Source organism: Sprattus sprattus, assembly GCF_963457725.1.
Source record: "Sprattus sprattus genome assembly, chromosome: 18".
NCBI classification, from domain to species: Eukaryota; Metazoa; Chordata; class Actinopteri; order Clupeiformes; family Clupeidae; genus Sprattus; species Sprattus sprattus.
The window spans coordinates 11498243-11518159 of record NC_137916.1 but is presented as its reverse complement, the minus strand read 5'-3'; the positions used below and the strand labels follow the sequence as shown (position 1 = coordinate 11518159).

General features: G+C 39.8%; 2 protein-coding genes across 2 annotated transcripts; both read right to left on the bottom strand.

Moving 5' to 3' along the window:
• Positions 1–52: 52 nt before the first annotated feature.
• On the bottom strand, positions 53–6864 carry LOC308379450 (CD9 antigen-like). The gene is made up of 8 exons (XM_080856595.1): positions 6707–6864; positions 4477–4579; positions 4192–4289; positions 3199–3273; positions 2001–2102; positions 1739–1831; positions 1412–1495; positions 53–986 (listed from the first exon to the last, which is right to left on the bottom strand). The coding sequence occupies exons 1-8, from the start codon at positions 6770–6772 to the stop codon at positions 783–785; spliced, it is 825 nt and encodes a 274-aa protein (XP_080712721.1). The 5' UTR covers positions 6773–6864; the 3' UTR covers positions 53–782.
• A 2393-nt stretch (positions 6865–9257) lies between these two features.
• LOC308379090 (CD9 antigen-like) lies at positions 9258–17275 on the bottom strand (the record flags this gene model as incomplete). The annotated part of the gene is made up of 9 exons (XM_080856146.1): positions 9258–9276; positions 9741–9859; positions 10820–10903; positions 11156–11245; positions 11420–11521; positions 12928–13002; positions 14464–14561; positions 14746–14848; positions 17210–17275. The coding sequence occupies 9 exons, from the start codon at positions 17273–17275 to the stop codon at positions 9258–9260; spliced, it is 756 nt and encodes a 251-aa protein (XP_080712272.1).
• Between the last annotated feature and the right edge of the window lie 2642 nt (positions 17276–19917).

Genomic DNA, 19917 nt, shown 5'->3' with positions numbered 1-19917 from the left:
AGCCGTTTAATGTCAAAGATTTCTACACAGTAATGAGGAAGGAAGTTCCCTCTATGCATGCCTACACCACTGAAACCACATAATATCACCACTGTGACTTAAAGGCCTACCTCAATCCCTTCCTACATGAGATGCACAAGACACCATATTTTATTGTCTTGAGAGTTCCAGACAAAAATGCCATGATGCTGCTTATAAATATTATCAATATACCCACCAGCAAAAACCACAAAGATTTTTTTTTTCAAAACAGTGCTCAGTTTAACACAATGGTACAAATCTTAACAGCAGATCAAGGGAATGCACTTAAAGAAGTTCTATGTTAGATTCAGCCCATAACAGATAGCACATATAGTGATAGAAGGCAATATGAAAATGAATGAGATCCCACTTGATACAGTATTTGAGCACAGAGCCTGCATGTAGCATTTAAGAAAACTGACCTTTTGTATAAAAACACAAGCATAACAAGATATGTGTCATATAAGACATCTTAAAAATACGACATACTCTATGTAAGACTACATAATACATTGAAATATTGGCAGCCTTGTATGGTTATATAAAAAACCTAAAAATTTTCCCTTTTCTAATGAAGCAAAAAATTTAAAAGACAAGGATACGGACACTCTAATCTTATTCTTTACCCTAGTTAGATGTGATAAAGCTATTCTTCCATTACGTACAAATGATGAAATGATAAAGCAAGCGATAAGACATAACCTCCAGGCTCCAACAGCTTTTGGGGAGTCCTGCCCTCTCAGAACATCAAGGGGACGCTGTTAGTAACAGGAAACGCCTGTTGACACTCTCATTTGAGCATTAGCTTCCTCTGCCATTGGCACAGTGACAGTGGGTGCAGGATAGAGAGCAGGGTCTGGAAGAATGTGGGAGATGGTGTGGCTGGAGAGGAGCAGATAGGGAGGAGCAGAGGAGGCATCTTTGATGGCTTTTTTGAGAACAGCACTGCAAACCAACCCAACGATCTGTCAGAATAAACAGATGTGTAGAAGAGTGGAAAATATGAAGATACGGCATGGAGGGAAAGACATGAGTTTGTGTAAGAGGAAATATTATACAACAGGGATGTCGAGAAATACCTAGAGGAAGTTTTTTGTTTTATTAAACAAGATCGTAAGTATGGCTTATTGCAACACCACAGTAATGTTTACCTCTTCTCATCGTGAATGTGAGATAGAAATAGGAGATAGAAGTACTGAGATGATCATGATAAATAATGTATATGTTTAAACCATCATACACTTACACTGCACCAAGTTCTTAAGTAATATAATTTCAACTTGCTGACCTGCTTTTTCAGACACAGTATGCCTAGGTTGCCAATGGAAGTATACCTTTAATTCTAGCTCAACACGAAAGCCCATGTGACTTGGAGAACCCCATTTCTTACCATCATGGCTGCTGTGGCCAGGAAGAAGCCCATGATAAGAGGAGCTTTGTCTTGGAAGATGTTCAGGATCACACTGGGACAGTTCTGCATTTGAAAGTTTTTTTTTTTGAGGAGTAGGGAAGTGTTTCAAGGGGTACAGAATGAGTCAGGTTTGGAGGATTGAAAGTTGGGGGGGGGGGGGGCATTTTAGAGGATCGAAGGAGAAGAGGTGTAGACAGAGTGAAAAGGGAACCATTAGTGATGACATCAAACACGCCACCTAGCTAACTTTGAGATGCACTACATTACAATGCCATAGTGATTTTTTGTGATGACAGCTGTACTCACGGATCGAGTTATGGTCTCCAAAAAGCCTTTGTTAGGACATGTGTCTCGTACAAACAGCTCCAAGACTCCCCCTCCGACCCCACAACAATCAAACTAAACACAGGAGAGAAGATGTGAATTACAAACAAACTAAATGACACATTACTGAACACTGAAAGCCAGATTAGATGTATTTGTCATTCAATTGATTGCCTATATTCAAAGTGATGAATAATTGATAGCAGGGTTCAGTTGAGAAAGTTTCAGAGTTTTGATTCTTTACCGCTTCATGAATGATTTTGAGGGTGGCTCCAAGGCTGGGGTCGCGTTTGTTGACAAACTGTGCGTAAAGGGAGGCATACAGGTTGGCCAACCGCTGCGACACCTTGAGACAATGGAAAAGTTAAATCAGCATTATGCAAGTTAGAGAATCTAATAACAGATCAAAATTATTTTGTGGATCCCAGTTTACATTTCATTCACATTGTTATGTCAGTTAATAACTTCTCTTGGAATATGTCCTCCCTCATAAAGCTTGGTAGAGCTGGTATCGGAGCTGATTTATTGGTATAGCTTTCGGTGCTGTCTATGGTCTGGTACTGTCTATGGTCTGGGACAGTCTCATCTGGTTACTAAAGCTACTGTCAGGGAGGAAGAAAACGAATCCATGTTTAGCAGTGCAACTCTTTTTCATTGACAGCTAGCAAAATAGTCTTAAAACATTGTCTTCTTAGCTTTACAACCAAAAATAAGTATGACATAGTGAAGTTGTGTGGTTTGTACAAATGAGGAAGTACATACTGAAATCTGCAATAGGACCACTACATGGGCTTGAACAATTATCTTTGCTGTAGTAAGTTTAAGGACTAAAGGAATTTCTCACCTTCAGAAGTACAAGAAGTGATATTTAGTCGCCTACAGACTGAATGTCAAGGTTCACATTATTTCAAGCAGTGACTGAGTGAAATGTATAGAGGCATTCGGCCCCAGACTGAACTTCTGTTTCAGATTAGATTGAACTATGAACCGTCACTTCTTGCAAGAAGGTACATATACTTGGTTCATTTACAGAGTTACGTAATCAAATTACAAAATAAATCGATTCAGTAACAGTTACTGAGAAAATCAAAATGTTGGTGATTACACCCAAATTTTGTGCTCTCACCGCCTCTCGTCTGAAAAGTATTTGAAAGTAATCAAAGTTGAATTACTTTGATGCAGTAAAATAAATCGTTACATTACTTTTTTAACACGGTAACTATTATCAAAAGTAACCTTTCCAACCCTGCTTATCTCACTGACTAAATGTGGGACCTTCAGAGGGGATAATTTCATTATTGCTTCAAATTGTTCCAAAGATGCTTTTGACGAGTTATGCGACATCATTGCACAGTGAAAGCAGGTCACTGTAGGGGTTATCTCTTAACTAGCCACCATTTTAAACGCTTGTTCCCCTCCTGAACCCCTCTTCCCCGTCTCACCTCCTGGCTTCGTATAAAGACCAGCACTCCAACTCCGATCTCCACCACTGCCATGATGCCCAACAGAATGGAGAACTACCAAGAAAAAAGTTATAGTTATACAATAACAAACAATGAGTAACTCACTCAAGCAATTCGTCTCTTTACAGATCTTTTAATGTATTTCATGTGTATATAAATAAATGCAAAAGTATTAAAATCAAAGTATTTAAAGCCAAAGAATGTATTCCTTTGGATAACAGGAAGTAGATTAGACTGTGCTTTTATTTTAAGATAGATAGTGCTGAAGATTACGATTCAGCTGCTATGAAAGCCAGTCAGATATGCTAAATTTATCTGAACTGCAACATTCTGAGGCACATACAAAAGCACTGTGTACCTTTTACAAATCACAGAGATGTTCCAGGTTTAACCAACGTTTGCATCTGAAAGAAAACTTCATTACGAAATCTGCTAGTTGCCAGTCGGGCGTAACTATAGGTGGTGCAGCAGGTGCGGTTGCACCTGGGCCCGTGGGTCTTGGGGGCCCGTAGCCGGGGTCCAAAGACATATTTATGTCAATCTAAATAGTCTGAATAGCCAAGTTGCATTGTCAAAAATACTGATGTATACCCATATTCAGTGAAATAATTACACAGCTAAATATAGCTACAGGTAGGTTAGTGACCTACCATGACAGTTTAAAGTGTTCTAGGCTGAATAAGTGCACGGGGAGGGGGCGTGGCGGCTGCGTTTGGTGACCTACCTGAAAATGTCACAGTTTCAAGTGTTATAGGCTGAATATGTGTGCGGGGGGAGGGGGCGTGGGAGCGGCTGTTACAGACATAAAAAAAAAAACGTGGCTGGAGATTGAATGTCTGAAGGGGTACAGGACTGAAAATTGCTTGGGAACCACTACCTTAAGCCACTGAATTGGCCCGTCACAAAAGCCTACACCTGGGCCCGTGGTTACTACATTACGCCACTGTTGCCAGTCCCTATTTGTTTACTTACACTTGTTAAGGAACTGATGTTCTCACTGCAAGCTCCATGGAACCCACAAATGGCCACGATCAGCATCAGTGTTCCCAGCACAAGCAACACTACCACAACTGTGTGTTACATTGAGGGGAAGGTAGAGAGAGGTAGCGATTAGGGATCAAACCTTCAGAAAAAACGCACAAAAAAAACCTTAAACTGATAAATGTGTCCTGCCATAAACACATTATTTCTTTAGACTTCACTTACAGTTAATAGCGTTTGACATAATTTATTTGGATGAACTAGTAGCAAACCTACAAATGACAAACTCTTGTGTTTCCAAATCGATATTGAAGAGCCCTCGTGTCCCTGAGCTGAGTCTAAGCCCCAGGCCCAAACCAACCATTGCAAATCCCACAATCTAGAGAGGACAGAAAATACAAACATGAAAGAAGAATAGACTGACAGGTTAAATGCATAAACTCACAAAAACACATGAAAAAGAACAGCAAATATCTGGCCCCTTTAAATCTGATGTCAAGGATGGATAATTGTGAAAAAGGGAGGGGATGTTACGTAAATAGTTGTCACAATAAAAATACACACTTGACCGTTATTTTAGTTGTTTTTTTTTCAATCAAAAGTCTATCGTGGGTTACCATTTGGGCTGCTCTGAATGGCAATTTCAGTGCGCAGCCTCACCTACAATCCCTGCTGGACAACTAAGACTTTCGATGACATTATGACATGTTTGCCTATTTTCTGTCAACGATTCCCTGGACACTGAAACACCGGGGTGCACGAAATTTGGTGGGCATGTAGCTCCACTAGATTAGCGTGGAACCATTGATTTTTGTTTTGATCCGTTGCACCCCCGTCGGACTGGACCCCTTTTAAAGAGGGTGGGGCGATTCAGTTTTCTGTGAATAAGTCGAAAACCGTAGGGCTTAGGAGGACCACATTTTTTTTGTATGTTGGTCTTAAGAGGACACGTCAACCATTCCACTACCACTTATTTCATGTATAGCGCCACCTAGTTACAAATGAAAAAGCAAAAATGGAGTGTTGTAAAAAATGTTAATTGTAAGTTGACAAGGTCAGAACTGCACAAAATCGGAGGTGTGGGATCATTATGACACCTTCTGGTTGCACGTTAAGTTTCGTGGAATTCCGTTCACGGGTGGGATGCAATAAATTGATTTATATGGTTATAAACCAACTGGCCTGTAGGTGGCGCGACACAGTTTTCTTTGAATATCCCGAGAACCGTAGGGCCTTGGAGGGCCAAATTGTTCTTGTATGTTTGTGTTAAGGGGCCATGTCAACCCATACCATAACCAGTCATTACATGTATAGTGCTACCTAGTTAAAAATTAAAAAGCAAAAGTGAGGTGTTTTAATCGATTATATGTCTCGTATAAGTGCTCGAAAAATTACCAAATTTGCCAGGGACATCAAGCCTGTAACCGTCCATCTTCGGTAGAGTTTTTGTCCATGGATGGGGCAAAATGGCTCTGTAGCGCCCCCTAGAACATTGCAAAAAACCCTGCGCATTGGGGTTATTTTGGCGTAGCTTGACGGAATTCGGTACACGTCTTCATCATGCTTCGGACTCACCAAAAAGTCTCTTGACGCCATGGTGGCAGGTCCACAGGAAGTCGGCCATTTTGAGTGGAAGATGCGTTTTGACAGCGTTTTCACACCTCGTATCTGATCTAACTCCTCCGACAGATTTAATGGTCACGCCTTGAAATGTGGTCAGGTTACTCTTCAGCCATGGGCGACTAAAAGTTATATAAGATTTTCTCATTAGTCGGAAGGTGTGGGCGTGGCAGACTCTCAAACTTTGCCAACTTGCCAGTGCTTGCCACAAAACACAAAGTCTCTTATAACTCAATCGCATATATGTCAAAGTGCTCGAAAAATTACCAAATTTGCCAGGGACATCAAGCCTGTAACCATCCATCTTCTGTAGAGTTTTTGTCCATGGATGGAGCAAAATGGCTCTGTTGGCAACTTACCAGTGCTTGCCACAAAACACAAAGGCTCTTATAACTCTTGTGTACATTACATAACCAAATCATCAAAATATATCACAAATAATTCCTTTAATACATAAAAATGAAACACAAACCAATTCACACACAACACATAAAAACACTGACAACCATGACTCATTCTGTGCCAAAACCTACTGAACAGTTCGGCGGTCATATTTTGTAACGCTTTGCGTTACGTCTAGTTTAATTATTAATCTCACGTATTTGCCACATTATTGAATGTAAAGGAATTAAGTGAAGTATCGTGTGGGACCTTTTAATAAAGCCACTAGGGGCGTCCATGGAGTCGAAGTGTGGACGCTACCAGAAACGAAACTAATGGATTGGCGGAAGGTTAACGAGGTTTATTTTTTGCTGGGACCAACTCGTTGGTCCCCCCAACATACGCAATGCGCTTCAGTGTAATGTTAGGCTGCTAATCCAGTCAATCATGACTCATAGTTAATCGATAGCGACATTGTTTTTAAGCAATATGTATGGTTACTTACCGCAAAAAGTGCAGAGAAAAGGATGAGAATGCATTTGCACATTTGTCCACACCCGTCCACTCCCATGGCTAAAAAATATAATGGTGGTTTAATTTGACTGGAGTGTTATATTATTTTCAAATAACCTGCAGTTATCAACCGATTTACTATCTCGTCAAGATGTAGGCTACCTCTTCCCCTTGACGCTGCAAGACCTCTCGATAAGCATGTTGATATGTTTCGTTGTGGTTAAATGTGTGTCTGTTTGTGTCCGCTGATTGGACAGAAGATATTCAATGGGCGTGACTAAAATGGAAAATGGAAAGTGTCTGGAAGCAAGAAACGAAACCAGAAGTATTTTTATGTGAATTGAGTTACTTACTGTCAAGGAAATCACAAATAATTGACAGAAATCAGTACATTTTCAAGAATCAGGGTCGGACAACTTATCTATTGTAGCCCATATTTGGAATCCAGTATGCATTGTAGGAGATGAGACCATTCTTTCAGGCAGTGTAGTTTAATAGACTAACTTACTCCTAAGGCTCCTTGGTCTTGGAAATTAAACAGTCTAACGACAAAACATGGACAATCTGTGACAAGACATGGTCAAACGCTTAGACCAAAAGCACCTTTTGAGTATCCGATTGACTGATTTATACTTGTTTGGATTTTGGAATTGAGTGCATACAATTATAAAAGAGTGCACATCAATTTACTTGTATTTTGAGAACAGATGCAGGACAGTCAATATTTTGAGGGTGGAATCTGTTGGAATTTTACTTTGTTGAATTGTTTCTTATTTCCTGAAACATGCTCACAAATGTGAAAAGTTTAAAAACAAAGAGGTTCACCCACAGTAGCTTAAGGTCAGTTTTATTACCTCTTGCTTTTCTTGAAGGATGCTACTTCCCAAAACTGCATGTTTTATGTCTATTTTTTACAGCTTTATTTATTTGTATGGTGTCCTAATGTCAGTCAGGGACAACAGGTGTACAACCTCACAAAGCAACTTTTTTTTTTCTACATACTTTATCCAAGAACTACATACTGTATCCAAGAAGACCTCTAATCTGGCTTTATAGCGGATCACAACACTGAAACAGCCTTAGTCAAAGTTTGGAATGACTTACTAATTGCATCTGATCATGAGTGGATTTCAATACTGGTTCTTCCAGACCAATCACATTTTGCTACAGAGACTTGAGCATCATGTCTTATGGTCCCATGTATAAATAACACAAAGGGACTGATTACAATATAGAAAGAGAGGGAGCAGTCAATGTCATGCACAAACACTATTGACTTCATTAGGAACTGTTACCGCTGAGTCTGTGGAACCAAGCTCCTAAGTGGAATGTCCCTTGAAGACATGATAGGCATCTTTGCACCCTGCTGACAGTGTTCAAAGCAATAATAATAAGCTATTTGCACACAACAAAACCACATGCTTAGATCAATTCACAAATTGTGAAAGTGTGTAGAAACGCCTTAACCACATTGAAGTAGTTTAAAAGATTACTAGGCTTGCACTCTGTGTGTCACTTTGACAGACTCAGCACCGCAGTTTACAAATGAAAAGGTTCTAACATGCAAAGAGGGCCATCTTGAGGCAGAAACTCAGAATGCATTTGTCAGAAATCATTGGGCATTATTGCCTCATTTCACTCATGAAGATGAAATGAAAGCCATCACAAGACTTTCCCTTTTAGTTTCAGAGCATATGAGTTTTAGACTGGGTAGTTACCCAGATGTCTTAATGATCCTGCTTTCGCTGGATACACCCAAAATTGTCCAGCTAGTCACTGAGCATCCTTCTATGAGATACAGAAAGTAGTGTAAAGTACTGTACAGGTGTGAAGATTTACTTACCCAGCAGCAGACAAATGTTATCAAATATCATCACAGGTCAACATCCTGAGTTTAATAAATAATTAATTATCTTAAACATGGTGCATGGTCCCTAACTAGAAGGCCTATGAACCTTTGAAATGCACAAAGATAGATTCAGCAGATAAACTAAATGAACACACGGATAAGTGGTTCAGGTCAATCAAAGATAAAAGCATAAAGCTTTTACATAAACATTTACATCAACCTTTTTGTTGGACTGCAGTCATTATTAGTCACAAAACTTGCCCTACATGAGTACATCTTTAAGATATTAGCCACGGACATAATACTGAATACAATTTTAGCCACTTCTAAATGCCTTACAATCAGGGACGTGCACAAGAGGGGTGCTAAGGTTGCTGGGCCAATTGCCAGTTTGCCCTCCTCGACTGAAGTTGCCCCGAAGGAATATATATATTTTAAAAGCATTACGGCTGCAGAACTTCATGTAGGCCTAGATTAAAAAAATTGCGGAATATGTGTGCAGGGGGAGATGGCGTGGCGGTTAGTGATAGACCCTGACAATTTCACAGTTTAAAGTAATATAGGCAGAATATGTGCGCTGGGGGAGAGGGCGTGGCGGCGGCGGTTAGTGATCGAACCCTGAAAAGATTTCATCCCTGCATCCCACCACCAGCAAAAACCATAAAGAAAGTTTTTTTTTTAAACAGTGCTCAGTTTAACACAATGGTACAAATCTTAACAAAAACAGAAGATCAAGAGAATGCACTTAAAGAAGTACTTTGGTAGATTTAGCCCATAACAGATAGCACATATAAGGCAATGTGAAAATAATTTAGATCCCACTTGATACCGTATTTAAGCACAGAGCCTGCATGTAGTATTTAAGAAAACTGACCTTTTGTATAAAAACACAAGAATAACAAGATATACGTCATTTAAGGCATCTTGGAAAACGTCATATTTAAGACTAAATAATATATTGAAGTACTTCAACATGGTTTTAAGTCAGCCCAAAATTAGCAGCCTTGTATGGTTAAATAAAAAACCTAAAAATGTCCCCTTTTCTAATGAAGCAAAACATTTAAAAGACAAGGATATGGACACTCTAATCTTATTATTTACCCAAGTAAGATGTGATGAAGCTATTCTTCCATTATGTACAAATGATGAAATGATAAGGCCAGGGATAAGACATAACCTCCAGACTCCAAGAGCTTTTGGGGAGAACCTCAAAGGGGCGCTGTTAGTAACAGGAAACGCCTGGCGATCCTGCCTGATGGCTTTGGACAGGATGCTGGAGCAGACCAGGGCTGTGATCTGATGGTGAGAAGGAAGAAAGGGCTAGGAAGATGCGCGTGAGAGCTGAAGAGGGGAAAGATCAACTCTAGGTACAGCACCCCGAAGATTCTCTGATTATGGAGAACAGTTCAAGCAAAGGAAAGTGCATTGGAGGACGGGGAATAAAAGAAGAAACTGAGTGGAAAGTTCTACTCTACTTCTGTAGAGGAGTGTCATTTGAGCATTCAGCGTCCCTTTCCATTGGCACAGTGACAGTGGGTGCAGGATAGAAAGCAGGGTTTGTGACCGTGGGTACAGGATAGAAAGCAGGGTTTGTGACAGTGGGTGCAGGATAGAAAGCAGGGTTTGTGACAGTGGGTGCAGGATAGAAAGCAGGGTTTGTGACCGTGGGTACAGGATAGAAAGCAGGGTTTGTGACAGTGGGTGCAGGATAGAAAGCAGGGTTTGTGAGAATGTGGGAGATGGTATGGCTGGAGTGGAGCGGATAGGGAGGAGCAGAGGAGGCATTTTTGATGGCTTTTTTGAGAACAGCGCTGCAAATCAACCCAACAATCTGCCAGAAAAAACAGATGTGAAGAAAGAGTGGAAAATAGGAAGATATAGTATTGAGGGAAAGACATGAATTTGTGTAAGCAGAAATATTGTACAACAGGGATGGTGAGAAATACATATTGGAAGTTTTTTGTTTTATTAAACAAGATCGTGAGTATGGCTTATTGCAACACCACAGCAATGTATACCTCTTCTCATCTTGAACGTGAGATAGAAATGTAGTAGTACTGAGATGATCATGATAAATAATGTATATGTTTAAACCATCATACACTTACACTGCACCAAGTTCTTTAGTAATATAATTTCAACTTGCTGACCTGCTTTTTCAGACACAGTATGCCTCCGTAGGTTGCCAATGAAAGTATCCCTTTAATTCTAGCTCAACCCAAAAGCCCATGTGACTTGGAGAACCCCATTTCTTACCATCAGAGCTGCTGTGGCCAGGAAGAAGCTCATGATAAGAGGAGCGTTGTTTCGGAGGAGGTTCCGGATCGCACTGGGACAGCTCTGCATTTGACAGTTTTTTGAGGAGTAGGGAAGTGTTTCAAGGGTACAGAAGGAGTCAGGTTTGGAGGATTGAAAGTTGGAGGGGACATTTTAGAGGATCGAAGGAGAAGAGATGGAGACAGAGTGAGAAGGTTACCATGAGTGATGACATCAAACTCGCCCCCTAGCTAACTGTATCTGATACACATCCTCTTTGAGATGCACTACATTGCAATGTCATAGTGATTTTTCTGTGATGACAATTGTACTTACGGATAGTTTGAAGGTCTCAAAAAAGCCCTTTTCAGGACATGTGTCTCGTACTAACAGCTCCACTACCCCTGCAACCCCACAACAATCGAACTAAACACAGGAGATGTGGATTACAAACAAGAACAAAATGACACATGACTGAACACTGAAAGGCATATAAGATGTGTTTGACATTTGATTGTTTGCCTATATTCAAAGTGATGAATAATTGATAGCAGGGTTCAGTTGAGAAAGAGTTTTTTTTTGCATGTTTCGGTTCTTTACCGCTTCATGAATGATTTTGAGGGTGGCTTTAAGGCTGGGGTCTTGTTTGTTGACAAACTGCGCGTAAATGGAGGCATACAGCTTGGCCAGCCGCTCCGACACCTGGAGACAATGGAACCGTTAAAGCAGCATTATGCAAGTTTGTACCATTTTGGTAGGTCTAGTTTATAAAGTATCTTCAAATTGTGATGGTATGCGATCACCTGAAAGGCCAATAAACACACCTGTTCTCCCAACTTACCACACTGGCTATAAACTATGAACTTAAGGTAAGAAATCCCACAAATATGTAAGAACAGCTTTAAAACATATCAAAAGCATCGCCAGAATACATCGGCATGTGTCAAGTTATGTGGTACAGAACCTTATAACACATAAAACATTTCTCTTTCACGTTGTTATGTCGGTTGATAACGTCTCTTGGAATATGTACTCGGCTTGGTAGAGCATATCATGGTATGGGAGCTGAATAATGGGCATAGCTTTGGGTACTGTCTATGGTCTGGTACTGTCTATGGTCGAGTACTGTCTATGGTCTGGTACTGCTTATGGTCTGGTGCAGTCTCATCTGGTTACTAAAGCTGCTGTCAGATTGAAAATCCAATCGATGTCAATCGAATCATTACCATTAACAGCTAGCAAAGAAGTCTTCAAACATTGTCTTCATAGCTTTACAACCAAAATAAGTATGACATAGTGAAGTTGTGTGGTTTGTATACATGAGGAAGTACAGTACACACTGAAATCTGGAGTAGGACCACTACAAATTATTTTTTTGCTGTCAAAGTTTTAAGGACTAAAGGAATATAGAGGCATTCTGCCCCAGACTGAACTTCTGTTTCAGATCAGATTGAACTATGAACCATCACTTCTTGCAAGAAGGTGCACAAACTTGGTTCATTTACAGAGTTACGAAATCAAATTACAAATTAATTTGTGATTCTAATCAGTAACAGTTACTGAGAAAATCTAAATGTTGGTGATTACATCCAAATTTTGAGCTCTCACCGCCTCTCGTCTGAAAAGGATTTTTAACACGGTAACTATAATCAAAAGTAACATTGCCAACCCTGCTTGTATCACTGACTAAATGAGGAACCTTAGCAGGGGATTATTTCATTATCGCTTCAAATTTGTCCAAACGAGTTTCACGAGTTATGCAACATCATTGCACAGCTTCACCTATAGTTATATCCTGTTGAAGGACCCCAGTCCCCAGCTTAGGCCACTGCTTTGTCATCGATAGTTGTTAGTATCATATGTTATTGTTCTTTTAGTTTTTTATAGTTATTACAATTATAATTATCAATAATCATTTATTTTCATCTAAAGAACTATCTAATCATAAGTTTAACAGGGAAAGAAGGTGTTGGAAAATAAAGGACATCATGAAACTGGGGGGAAATGGCTTTGAAATTATAAGGAGTGACATCAATTTGATTAAAGCAGGTCATGGGAGGGGTTTTCTCTTATTTGGCCACCTCCTGAACACCTCTTCCCCATCTCACCTCCTTGCTTTGCGTAAGGACCAGCACTCCAACTCCGATCATCACCCCTGCCATGATGCCTAAAAGAACAGCGAACTACAAGAAAATAATTCAATAAAAACAAGTTATACAATAACAAACAATGAGTAACTCACTCAAACACATTTTTAAGACAATCGTCTCTTCACAGATCTTTTAATGTATTTACATGTGTATTTAAATAAATGCAAAAGGATTCAAATCCAAGTATTAAAAGCCTGAGGCTTTATTCCGTTGGATAACAGGAAGGAGATTAGACTGTGCATTTTTTTTTTTTAAATGTATGACCATGAAAGAGTTCTTGTTCCCTCAGACTGACACCCCTGTCAAGGCCTTTGAACACAGGTGGGATGGGATCAGTGGCGGTTCTACATGGAAATACGCCCCGGGCTAGACCCCCTAACTAAATAATTGAAAGATAACCTTTGCACAATGGCACAAATCATTTTAGAGAACTTTAAATAACACACTTAAGGCAATCAATGGAAATAAACATGCCCTTACTGCCTACATGCTAAATATCTGTCTTTAGACACTATATTATCCTATCTTTCAGGGAGGAACAATTAGCTGCTTGGTAAATGCCTAGAATTCTATGCATGCCACACTTCAACTTATTACTGGTAAACTATACTTTGTCACGAAATAGAGTTGTAGCAAATGGCAAATGTTCCGTCTTTGAAACTGCCTACAGAAGATATGAACATTCCGTTGGCTAATTACATGGTCCAACGTCAATCTAAATGATGAACCTAAAACTGAACGTGTAACAGTTTTGTTGCAAAGCACAGTCTTATCGCGCGGATCGCCGGTGCCTAAAACCGCCACTGGATGGGATAATTAACGACAGCAAGGGCCTGCTCGTCCCCTGCTGAGAGCAGTTAGAAATGCAGACAGAAGAACTGAAGACCCCACACAGCCAAAGAACAGCAAAAGGTGATGGACCACTCTATAGCCATCTTCCATGGAGCTGAGATTACAAATGCTAATGTGACCAGGATTGAGCAGAGTTGCATCACATCTTGTAGATCACTCTACAGCCATTAACCTATAGATAGTGCTTCTTACAGAAGATTACGATTCAGCTGCTATGAAAACCAGTGAGGTATGCTAAGTTCATCTGAACTGCAAAATTCTGAGGTACATACAAGAGCACTGTGTACCTTTTACAAATCACAGAGATGTTCCAGGTTTAACCAACGTTTGCATCTGAAAGAAAACTCTATTACGAAATCTGCTAGTTTCCAGTCAGTGGCGTGGGGCCAAAAGCTGGGCCAAAAGACATATTTATGTCAATCTAAATAGACTGAATAGCCAAGTTACATTGCCAAAAATATATTTTCAGCAAAATAATGACACTGCTTAAAATAGCTACAGGTAGGTTAGTGACCTACCATGACAGTTTCAAGTGTCATAGGCTGAATATGTGCGCAGAGGGAGGGGGTGTGGTAGCGGCTGTTACAGACATGAAAAAACTACATTACGCCACTATTGCCAGTCCCTATTTTTTTTACTTACAATTGTTATGGAATTGATGTTCTCACTGCAAGCTCCATGGAACCCACAAACGGCCACGATCAGCATCAGTGTTCCCAGCACAAGCAACACTACCACAACTGTGTGTTACAATGAGGGGAAGGTAGAGAGAGGTAGCGATTAGGAATCAAACCTTCAGAAAAAAGCACAACAAAAACAACCTTAAACTGATAAATGTGTCCTACCATACACACATTATTTCTTGAGACTTACAGTTAATAGCGTTTGACATAATAGAAATATATTTACTAGTAGCAAACCTACAAATGACAAACTCTTGTGTTTCCAAATCGATGTCGAAGAGCCCTTGTGTCTCTGAGCTGAGTCTAAGCAAAAGGCCCAAAACAACCATTGCAAATCCCACAATCTAGAGAGGACAGAAAATACAAACACATGATAGAAAAATAAAGTGACAGGTTAAATGCATAAACTCAAGGATGGATAATAATTGTGAAAAAGGGAGGGGATGTTACGTGCATAGTTGTCACAATAAAAATACAAACTTGACCTTTAAAAAAAAATCAAAAGTCTATCGTGGGTTACACTAAGATTTGGGCTGCTCTACAGGGACGTGCAGTCATAGTAGGCAGGGGAGGCAGAGCCTGTCATTTTGAAAAGTAAAAAAAAAATATATAAAAAATATATTAAAAAAAAAAATTATAATAATCATATATATTTATGTATTATAAAATAAATAGTCATATTTCTCTAGTTATCTGTGTTACGAGTGTCATTTCTGCATGATTCCGATCATTTTTATTATCAAAATCGCTGAATTTGAGCATTTCCAGTTCCCAGTGACAGTGATCAGCCAATGAACAATGGACGTGCCGTCAAGGGAGGCAGATGCATTGGAGTCTATGAGCAGGGTAGGCAGTGCCTCCCCTAGGATTGCGCAATCACTCCAAACTGGGTTTTACGCATGCGTGCGCAAGCGTAGAACCTTTTGAGTTGAGCTGAAAACGCATTGAAAAATATTGCAAGGGAGGCACGCACTACCACTGCTTCAAGAAGGGAGGCGAGCGAGCGGGCACTTGTTGGGTATATAATCTGACGTTGGACTGCTTCTTCACTGTCTACTTGAGCTTGACAGCGAAAATGGAAGATTGCATTGCTAACCTGAAGCAGTTCTCAAAACTGGACTTTCAGTCCAAACAAGATGGATAATGGGAGACCAATGCTGGATTGATAATGGGAGACCAATGCTGGAGCTAAAAGGTTTGCTTCAAACGACGGGACAGAAGGTATTGGAGTGTTTCACGAGCAGAATATGTGCTATTCCTGAGCTAAACTACTGACTGCTTTCGCTCAAGAAGAGGAGGGAAATCGCGGGAGAAGACAACGGATTTCCACTGAACTATTCGGATAGTCGTGAGTGGATTACGTTTGTTTCACCTCTAATTGACGGTTACGAGCTCCAACAAAAGTGCACCAACTTTAAATTATACTGGTCAGTAGAACATTTTGGTATTGTGTGCTATGTCTGAGGTGTTTAACTGTTTGCTTGTGAATATGTTGTGTTAATAAATATGCAATTGTTTTTGTCTAAACTGCGAATTCAAAACTCTGTCCGAGTCATTTAAATTAGCATCCCAAAACCGTAGTTATATTGTCCCTAGACAAAATGAAATGAGCCACATCATTGGTGGGAGGGCTACATACGCTCGCTTGATACTATTAATATCTTATTTGACAGGGTGTAAAAGTTCAATTAGCACACCGGTTGTACGTTTAGCTGTAAGCCTTGTAAAAGTTAGGTTAACAAGTCAGTTGAGTATTGAGCCGCATAACTTCTTATAATAAAAAAAAAACGATCGTTTAAAAGTGAGTTCCAAAAATAAAGACAAAGGGCTTACTATGCAATTGTGTTATCAATGGTAGGCCAATTTAAATATCTCCCTTGCACGTGGCTTTGGAGAAAAGCGTCTGCTAAATGACTAAGGTAATGTACAATTGTCAAATTTATTGAAATTTTCATTTTTTTTTTGGTAGATTTTTTTGGGAGGATCAGCTGTCTTTTTCGCCACTGGTACTGAATTGCCAACCAGTTCACATTTTTTATCTCGGTCCCCCGTCTAATGTTAATAAAGTGTTGTATAATGGTGCAGCTCCTAGCCTAATGTATAATTTATAATGGAGCAACTACATGGTGGGTGTGGTAGAACGAGGGAGAGAGAGATAGTGAGTGAGCGAGTGAGAGAGAACGTGATGCACACGGATAGATCAGATGTAGCGACCAGAGCAAAGTAATGTTGCTGTAACGTTGAACTCTGGTCAACCAGTGTGGAGAATACATCCTCGGCCAAAATCAATTTGCCATTAATTTGCTCATCAACCGCAGACAGAAGGGAAAGAGAGATATCCCCGGAGTTTAGACACTTCGGCTCTGGAGCAGTAAAAGGTCTCCCCTGTAGCCTAATCTCCGACGACTCGCAGGAAAGTTTAACAACAGGCTCATTAATACAATACTTAAAAGGCTAACATAAAAATATTTCTTTGTTTTAGTGTGGTTGTTTAGTCCGATGGGGATGATCGTTATTGTCTATAAAGGAAGGCATTGCAAAAGGAAAATCTCCCGCTCACCGCGTCCATTCGCACCCACCTGTCACGTATCTGCGACCCTGCGCGCCCCAAACTTTGAGAAACGCTGAGCTATTCCAATCAATCATGACTCATAGTTAATCGATAGCAAACATTTTCGAGCAATAGGCTATGTATGGTAACTTACCGCAAAAAGTGCAGAGAAAAGGATGAGAATGCATTTGCACCTTTGTCCACACCCGTCCACTATCATGGCTGAAGAATATAATGGTGGTTTAATTTGACTGGAGTGCTAAAGAGATTATTTTCAAATGACCTGGCGGTTATCAACCAATTTACTATCTCGTTTTGACGCTGCAAGACCTCTCGATTCTTTTTGATGTTTCGTTGTGGTTAAATGTGTGTCTGGTTGTGTTCGCTGATTGGACAGAAGAGATTCAATGGGCAACCAGGATGGAGGAATGGGAAGTGTCGGAAAGCAAGAAACGAAACCAGAAGTTTCGTATAGGTTTTGATTTCTTTGAAGGTTTTTTGATAACAAATAATTAAATTTATCAGGGTCATCATAAGATTTATCATAAGAATCAGGGTCGGACAACTTACCTATTGAAGCCCATGGAACCCATGCACTGTACACAGTAATAGGTTACAGTGAAATCTTACAGGAGATGAGACCATTCTTTGAGGTACAGGTGCTGGTGTTATGGCACAGGCAGTGACTTATATGACTCCTAAGGCAATTGGTCTTGGAAATGAAACAGTATAATGACAAAACATGGACCATCTGTGACAAGACTTGTCTAAGCGTTTGACCATTAAACAACTTTTGAGTATCCAATTGTCTGATGTATCCTTGTTTAGATTTTGGAAATTATTTTTGATGTTCATATTTGACTTGGAATATTTTATGTGTTTAGGAATTTATGATGTGCATACAATGATATCTAAAAGAGTGCACATCAATTCATTTGTATTTTGAGAACAGATGCAGTTGGTGGCCTTTGGCGAGATGAGCTTACTCATCCTGTACACAACTGTCCAATTTTCCCAAGGTGTCAATTTTCCCCAAGGTCAATGTTAATCGTAAGAGAGAAGAGGAAAGCCCTGAAAGTAACAGGGGGAGCAACAGGGGAAGTGAAAGGTCCACACCCAGAGGTTCATTGTAATTATATGTGTGAACCTCTGCTTCCTGTGTGGACATTTTACAACGAGAGATAGAGAGAGAGAGAGAGAGAGCTCTTTCTCTCTATGTGTAATTGCAAGACTTGTTGCTTACAAACACTACAGGACAGTCGATATTTTAAGAGTGGAATCTGTTGGAATTGTATCGTGTTTGTAAGAGCCAATTTGGAAGAAAAGTTTGGTTGTGAAAAAAATATGATTCAGAATATTGTTTATTTAAATCTGTAATTTCATAATTTCATGCATAGAGAAATATTAGTTAATTCATAGGTGTAAAGTACATTTAATGGTTAAAAGTAGTGCTGTCAGTTTAACGCGTTATTAACGGCGTTAACGCAAGCCCATTTTAACGGCGTTAATTTTTTTATTGCGCGATTAATGCGTTGTAAATAAATAAAAGTCTTTGCTTATCTGAAATGTGCATTTTATAATATTATTTTGTACCGTCCTGTTTGGCAATGTTGTTTTTCAATAAAATAAAACATGCGATTAATACATTTATGATTAATCGCGATTCATTTTGAGTTAACCATGACAAAAATGCGATTAATCGTGATTAAATATTTTAATCGTTTGACAGAACTAGTTAAAAGTAGTGGAATGTTTAAGAATCCGGAGAGAACGGTGGTCATGTGACCAACTTGTGCTTGCTCAATTTGAGATGGTCAGGTTAAGGACCAACACAGTTTTTCTGACCGACAACACAACGTATAGTTTACAATGTATAGATTAACCTTTTATTAAGAACTAAGGAATTCATGTTTTGTTTGTATGTTCCGTTTTTGTCAGTAAACCTTTAAAAGTTAGATTTTTTGGAAGTTTGGATTTTTTGTTGCGTTCACACTGGTTGCTAGAAGCCTGCTCCATTAGTGGCATATGGAACTAAGACAGAGTGTCACTTACATAAAGTCAGAAAAACTTGCTTCACTGAAGAGGACAAACAGAAAACCCAGATCTGAAGCAAGAATAAGACAGCTCGAAGAGTGAAAGTGGAAATCAGCTTCAAGGTTTGAAAAGAAGTTGGAAAAGGTGAGCTAAAGCTGAAGCTATCCTGTGCTAACGTTAGCATTAGCGGTTATTGCTATTCTGTGCTAGCTAACAGATTGCTATATGAAGTGCTGAGTCATACTAGCCTGGATACCAGCCCGAACTCGAATTTGGACGGGAAGTTCGGTCTGGCTCTTCGGCCGTTGGGGAGACACTTTTCCTGGTAGAAAACAGTACAGTCAATCAAAGTGCCAGGGCGGGCTTTATACGATGATCGACAGATGATGAACAGTAACGTAATAAACCACGTCACCAAAGAGCGCTTGTTGAAAATTATCATTGTCAAACATCATTGTCAAACAGTGCCGTGGTGGTCATAGAGCAGAATTGCAGCTACAATTGTCATTAGGCTCGTGCGCAGGGATGGGTATCATGTAAGGTCAAGCATGAAAACCAGAGTGCAGGTGCAGGGCAGTGGAAAGTTACAAAGCAGTCAGGAGGGGGTCACCCATTTACACCCACACTCACACACACTTATACATACACACACATACAGAGATACACTTACACATACACACACAGGCATATGTACACTTCTATATACACATATACACACATACACACTTACACGCACACACACATATACACATACACACATTCAAACAAACACTCAATTACACATACACATACACACACACACAGATTCACACACACCTACACACATGG

Excerpts from the sequence above, each read along its gene's own strand:
- LOC308379450 (XM_080856595.1), bottom strand. The coding sequence starts at position 6,772 with ATGGGAGTGGACGGGTGTGGACAAATGTGCAAATGCATTCTCATCCTT. Across the intron at positions 1,832-2,000 it reads TCAAAATCATTCATGAAGCG|TTTGATTGTTGTGGGGTCGG; the intron begins GTAAAGAATCAA and ends TCCTGTGTTTAG. Across the intron at positions 987-1,411 it reads TGGCCACAGCAGCCATGATG|ATCGTTGGGTTGGTTTGCAG; the intron begins GTAAGAAATGGG and ends TTATTCTGACAG.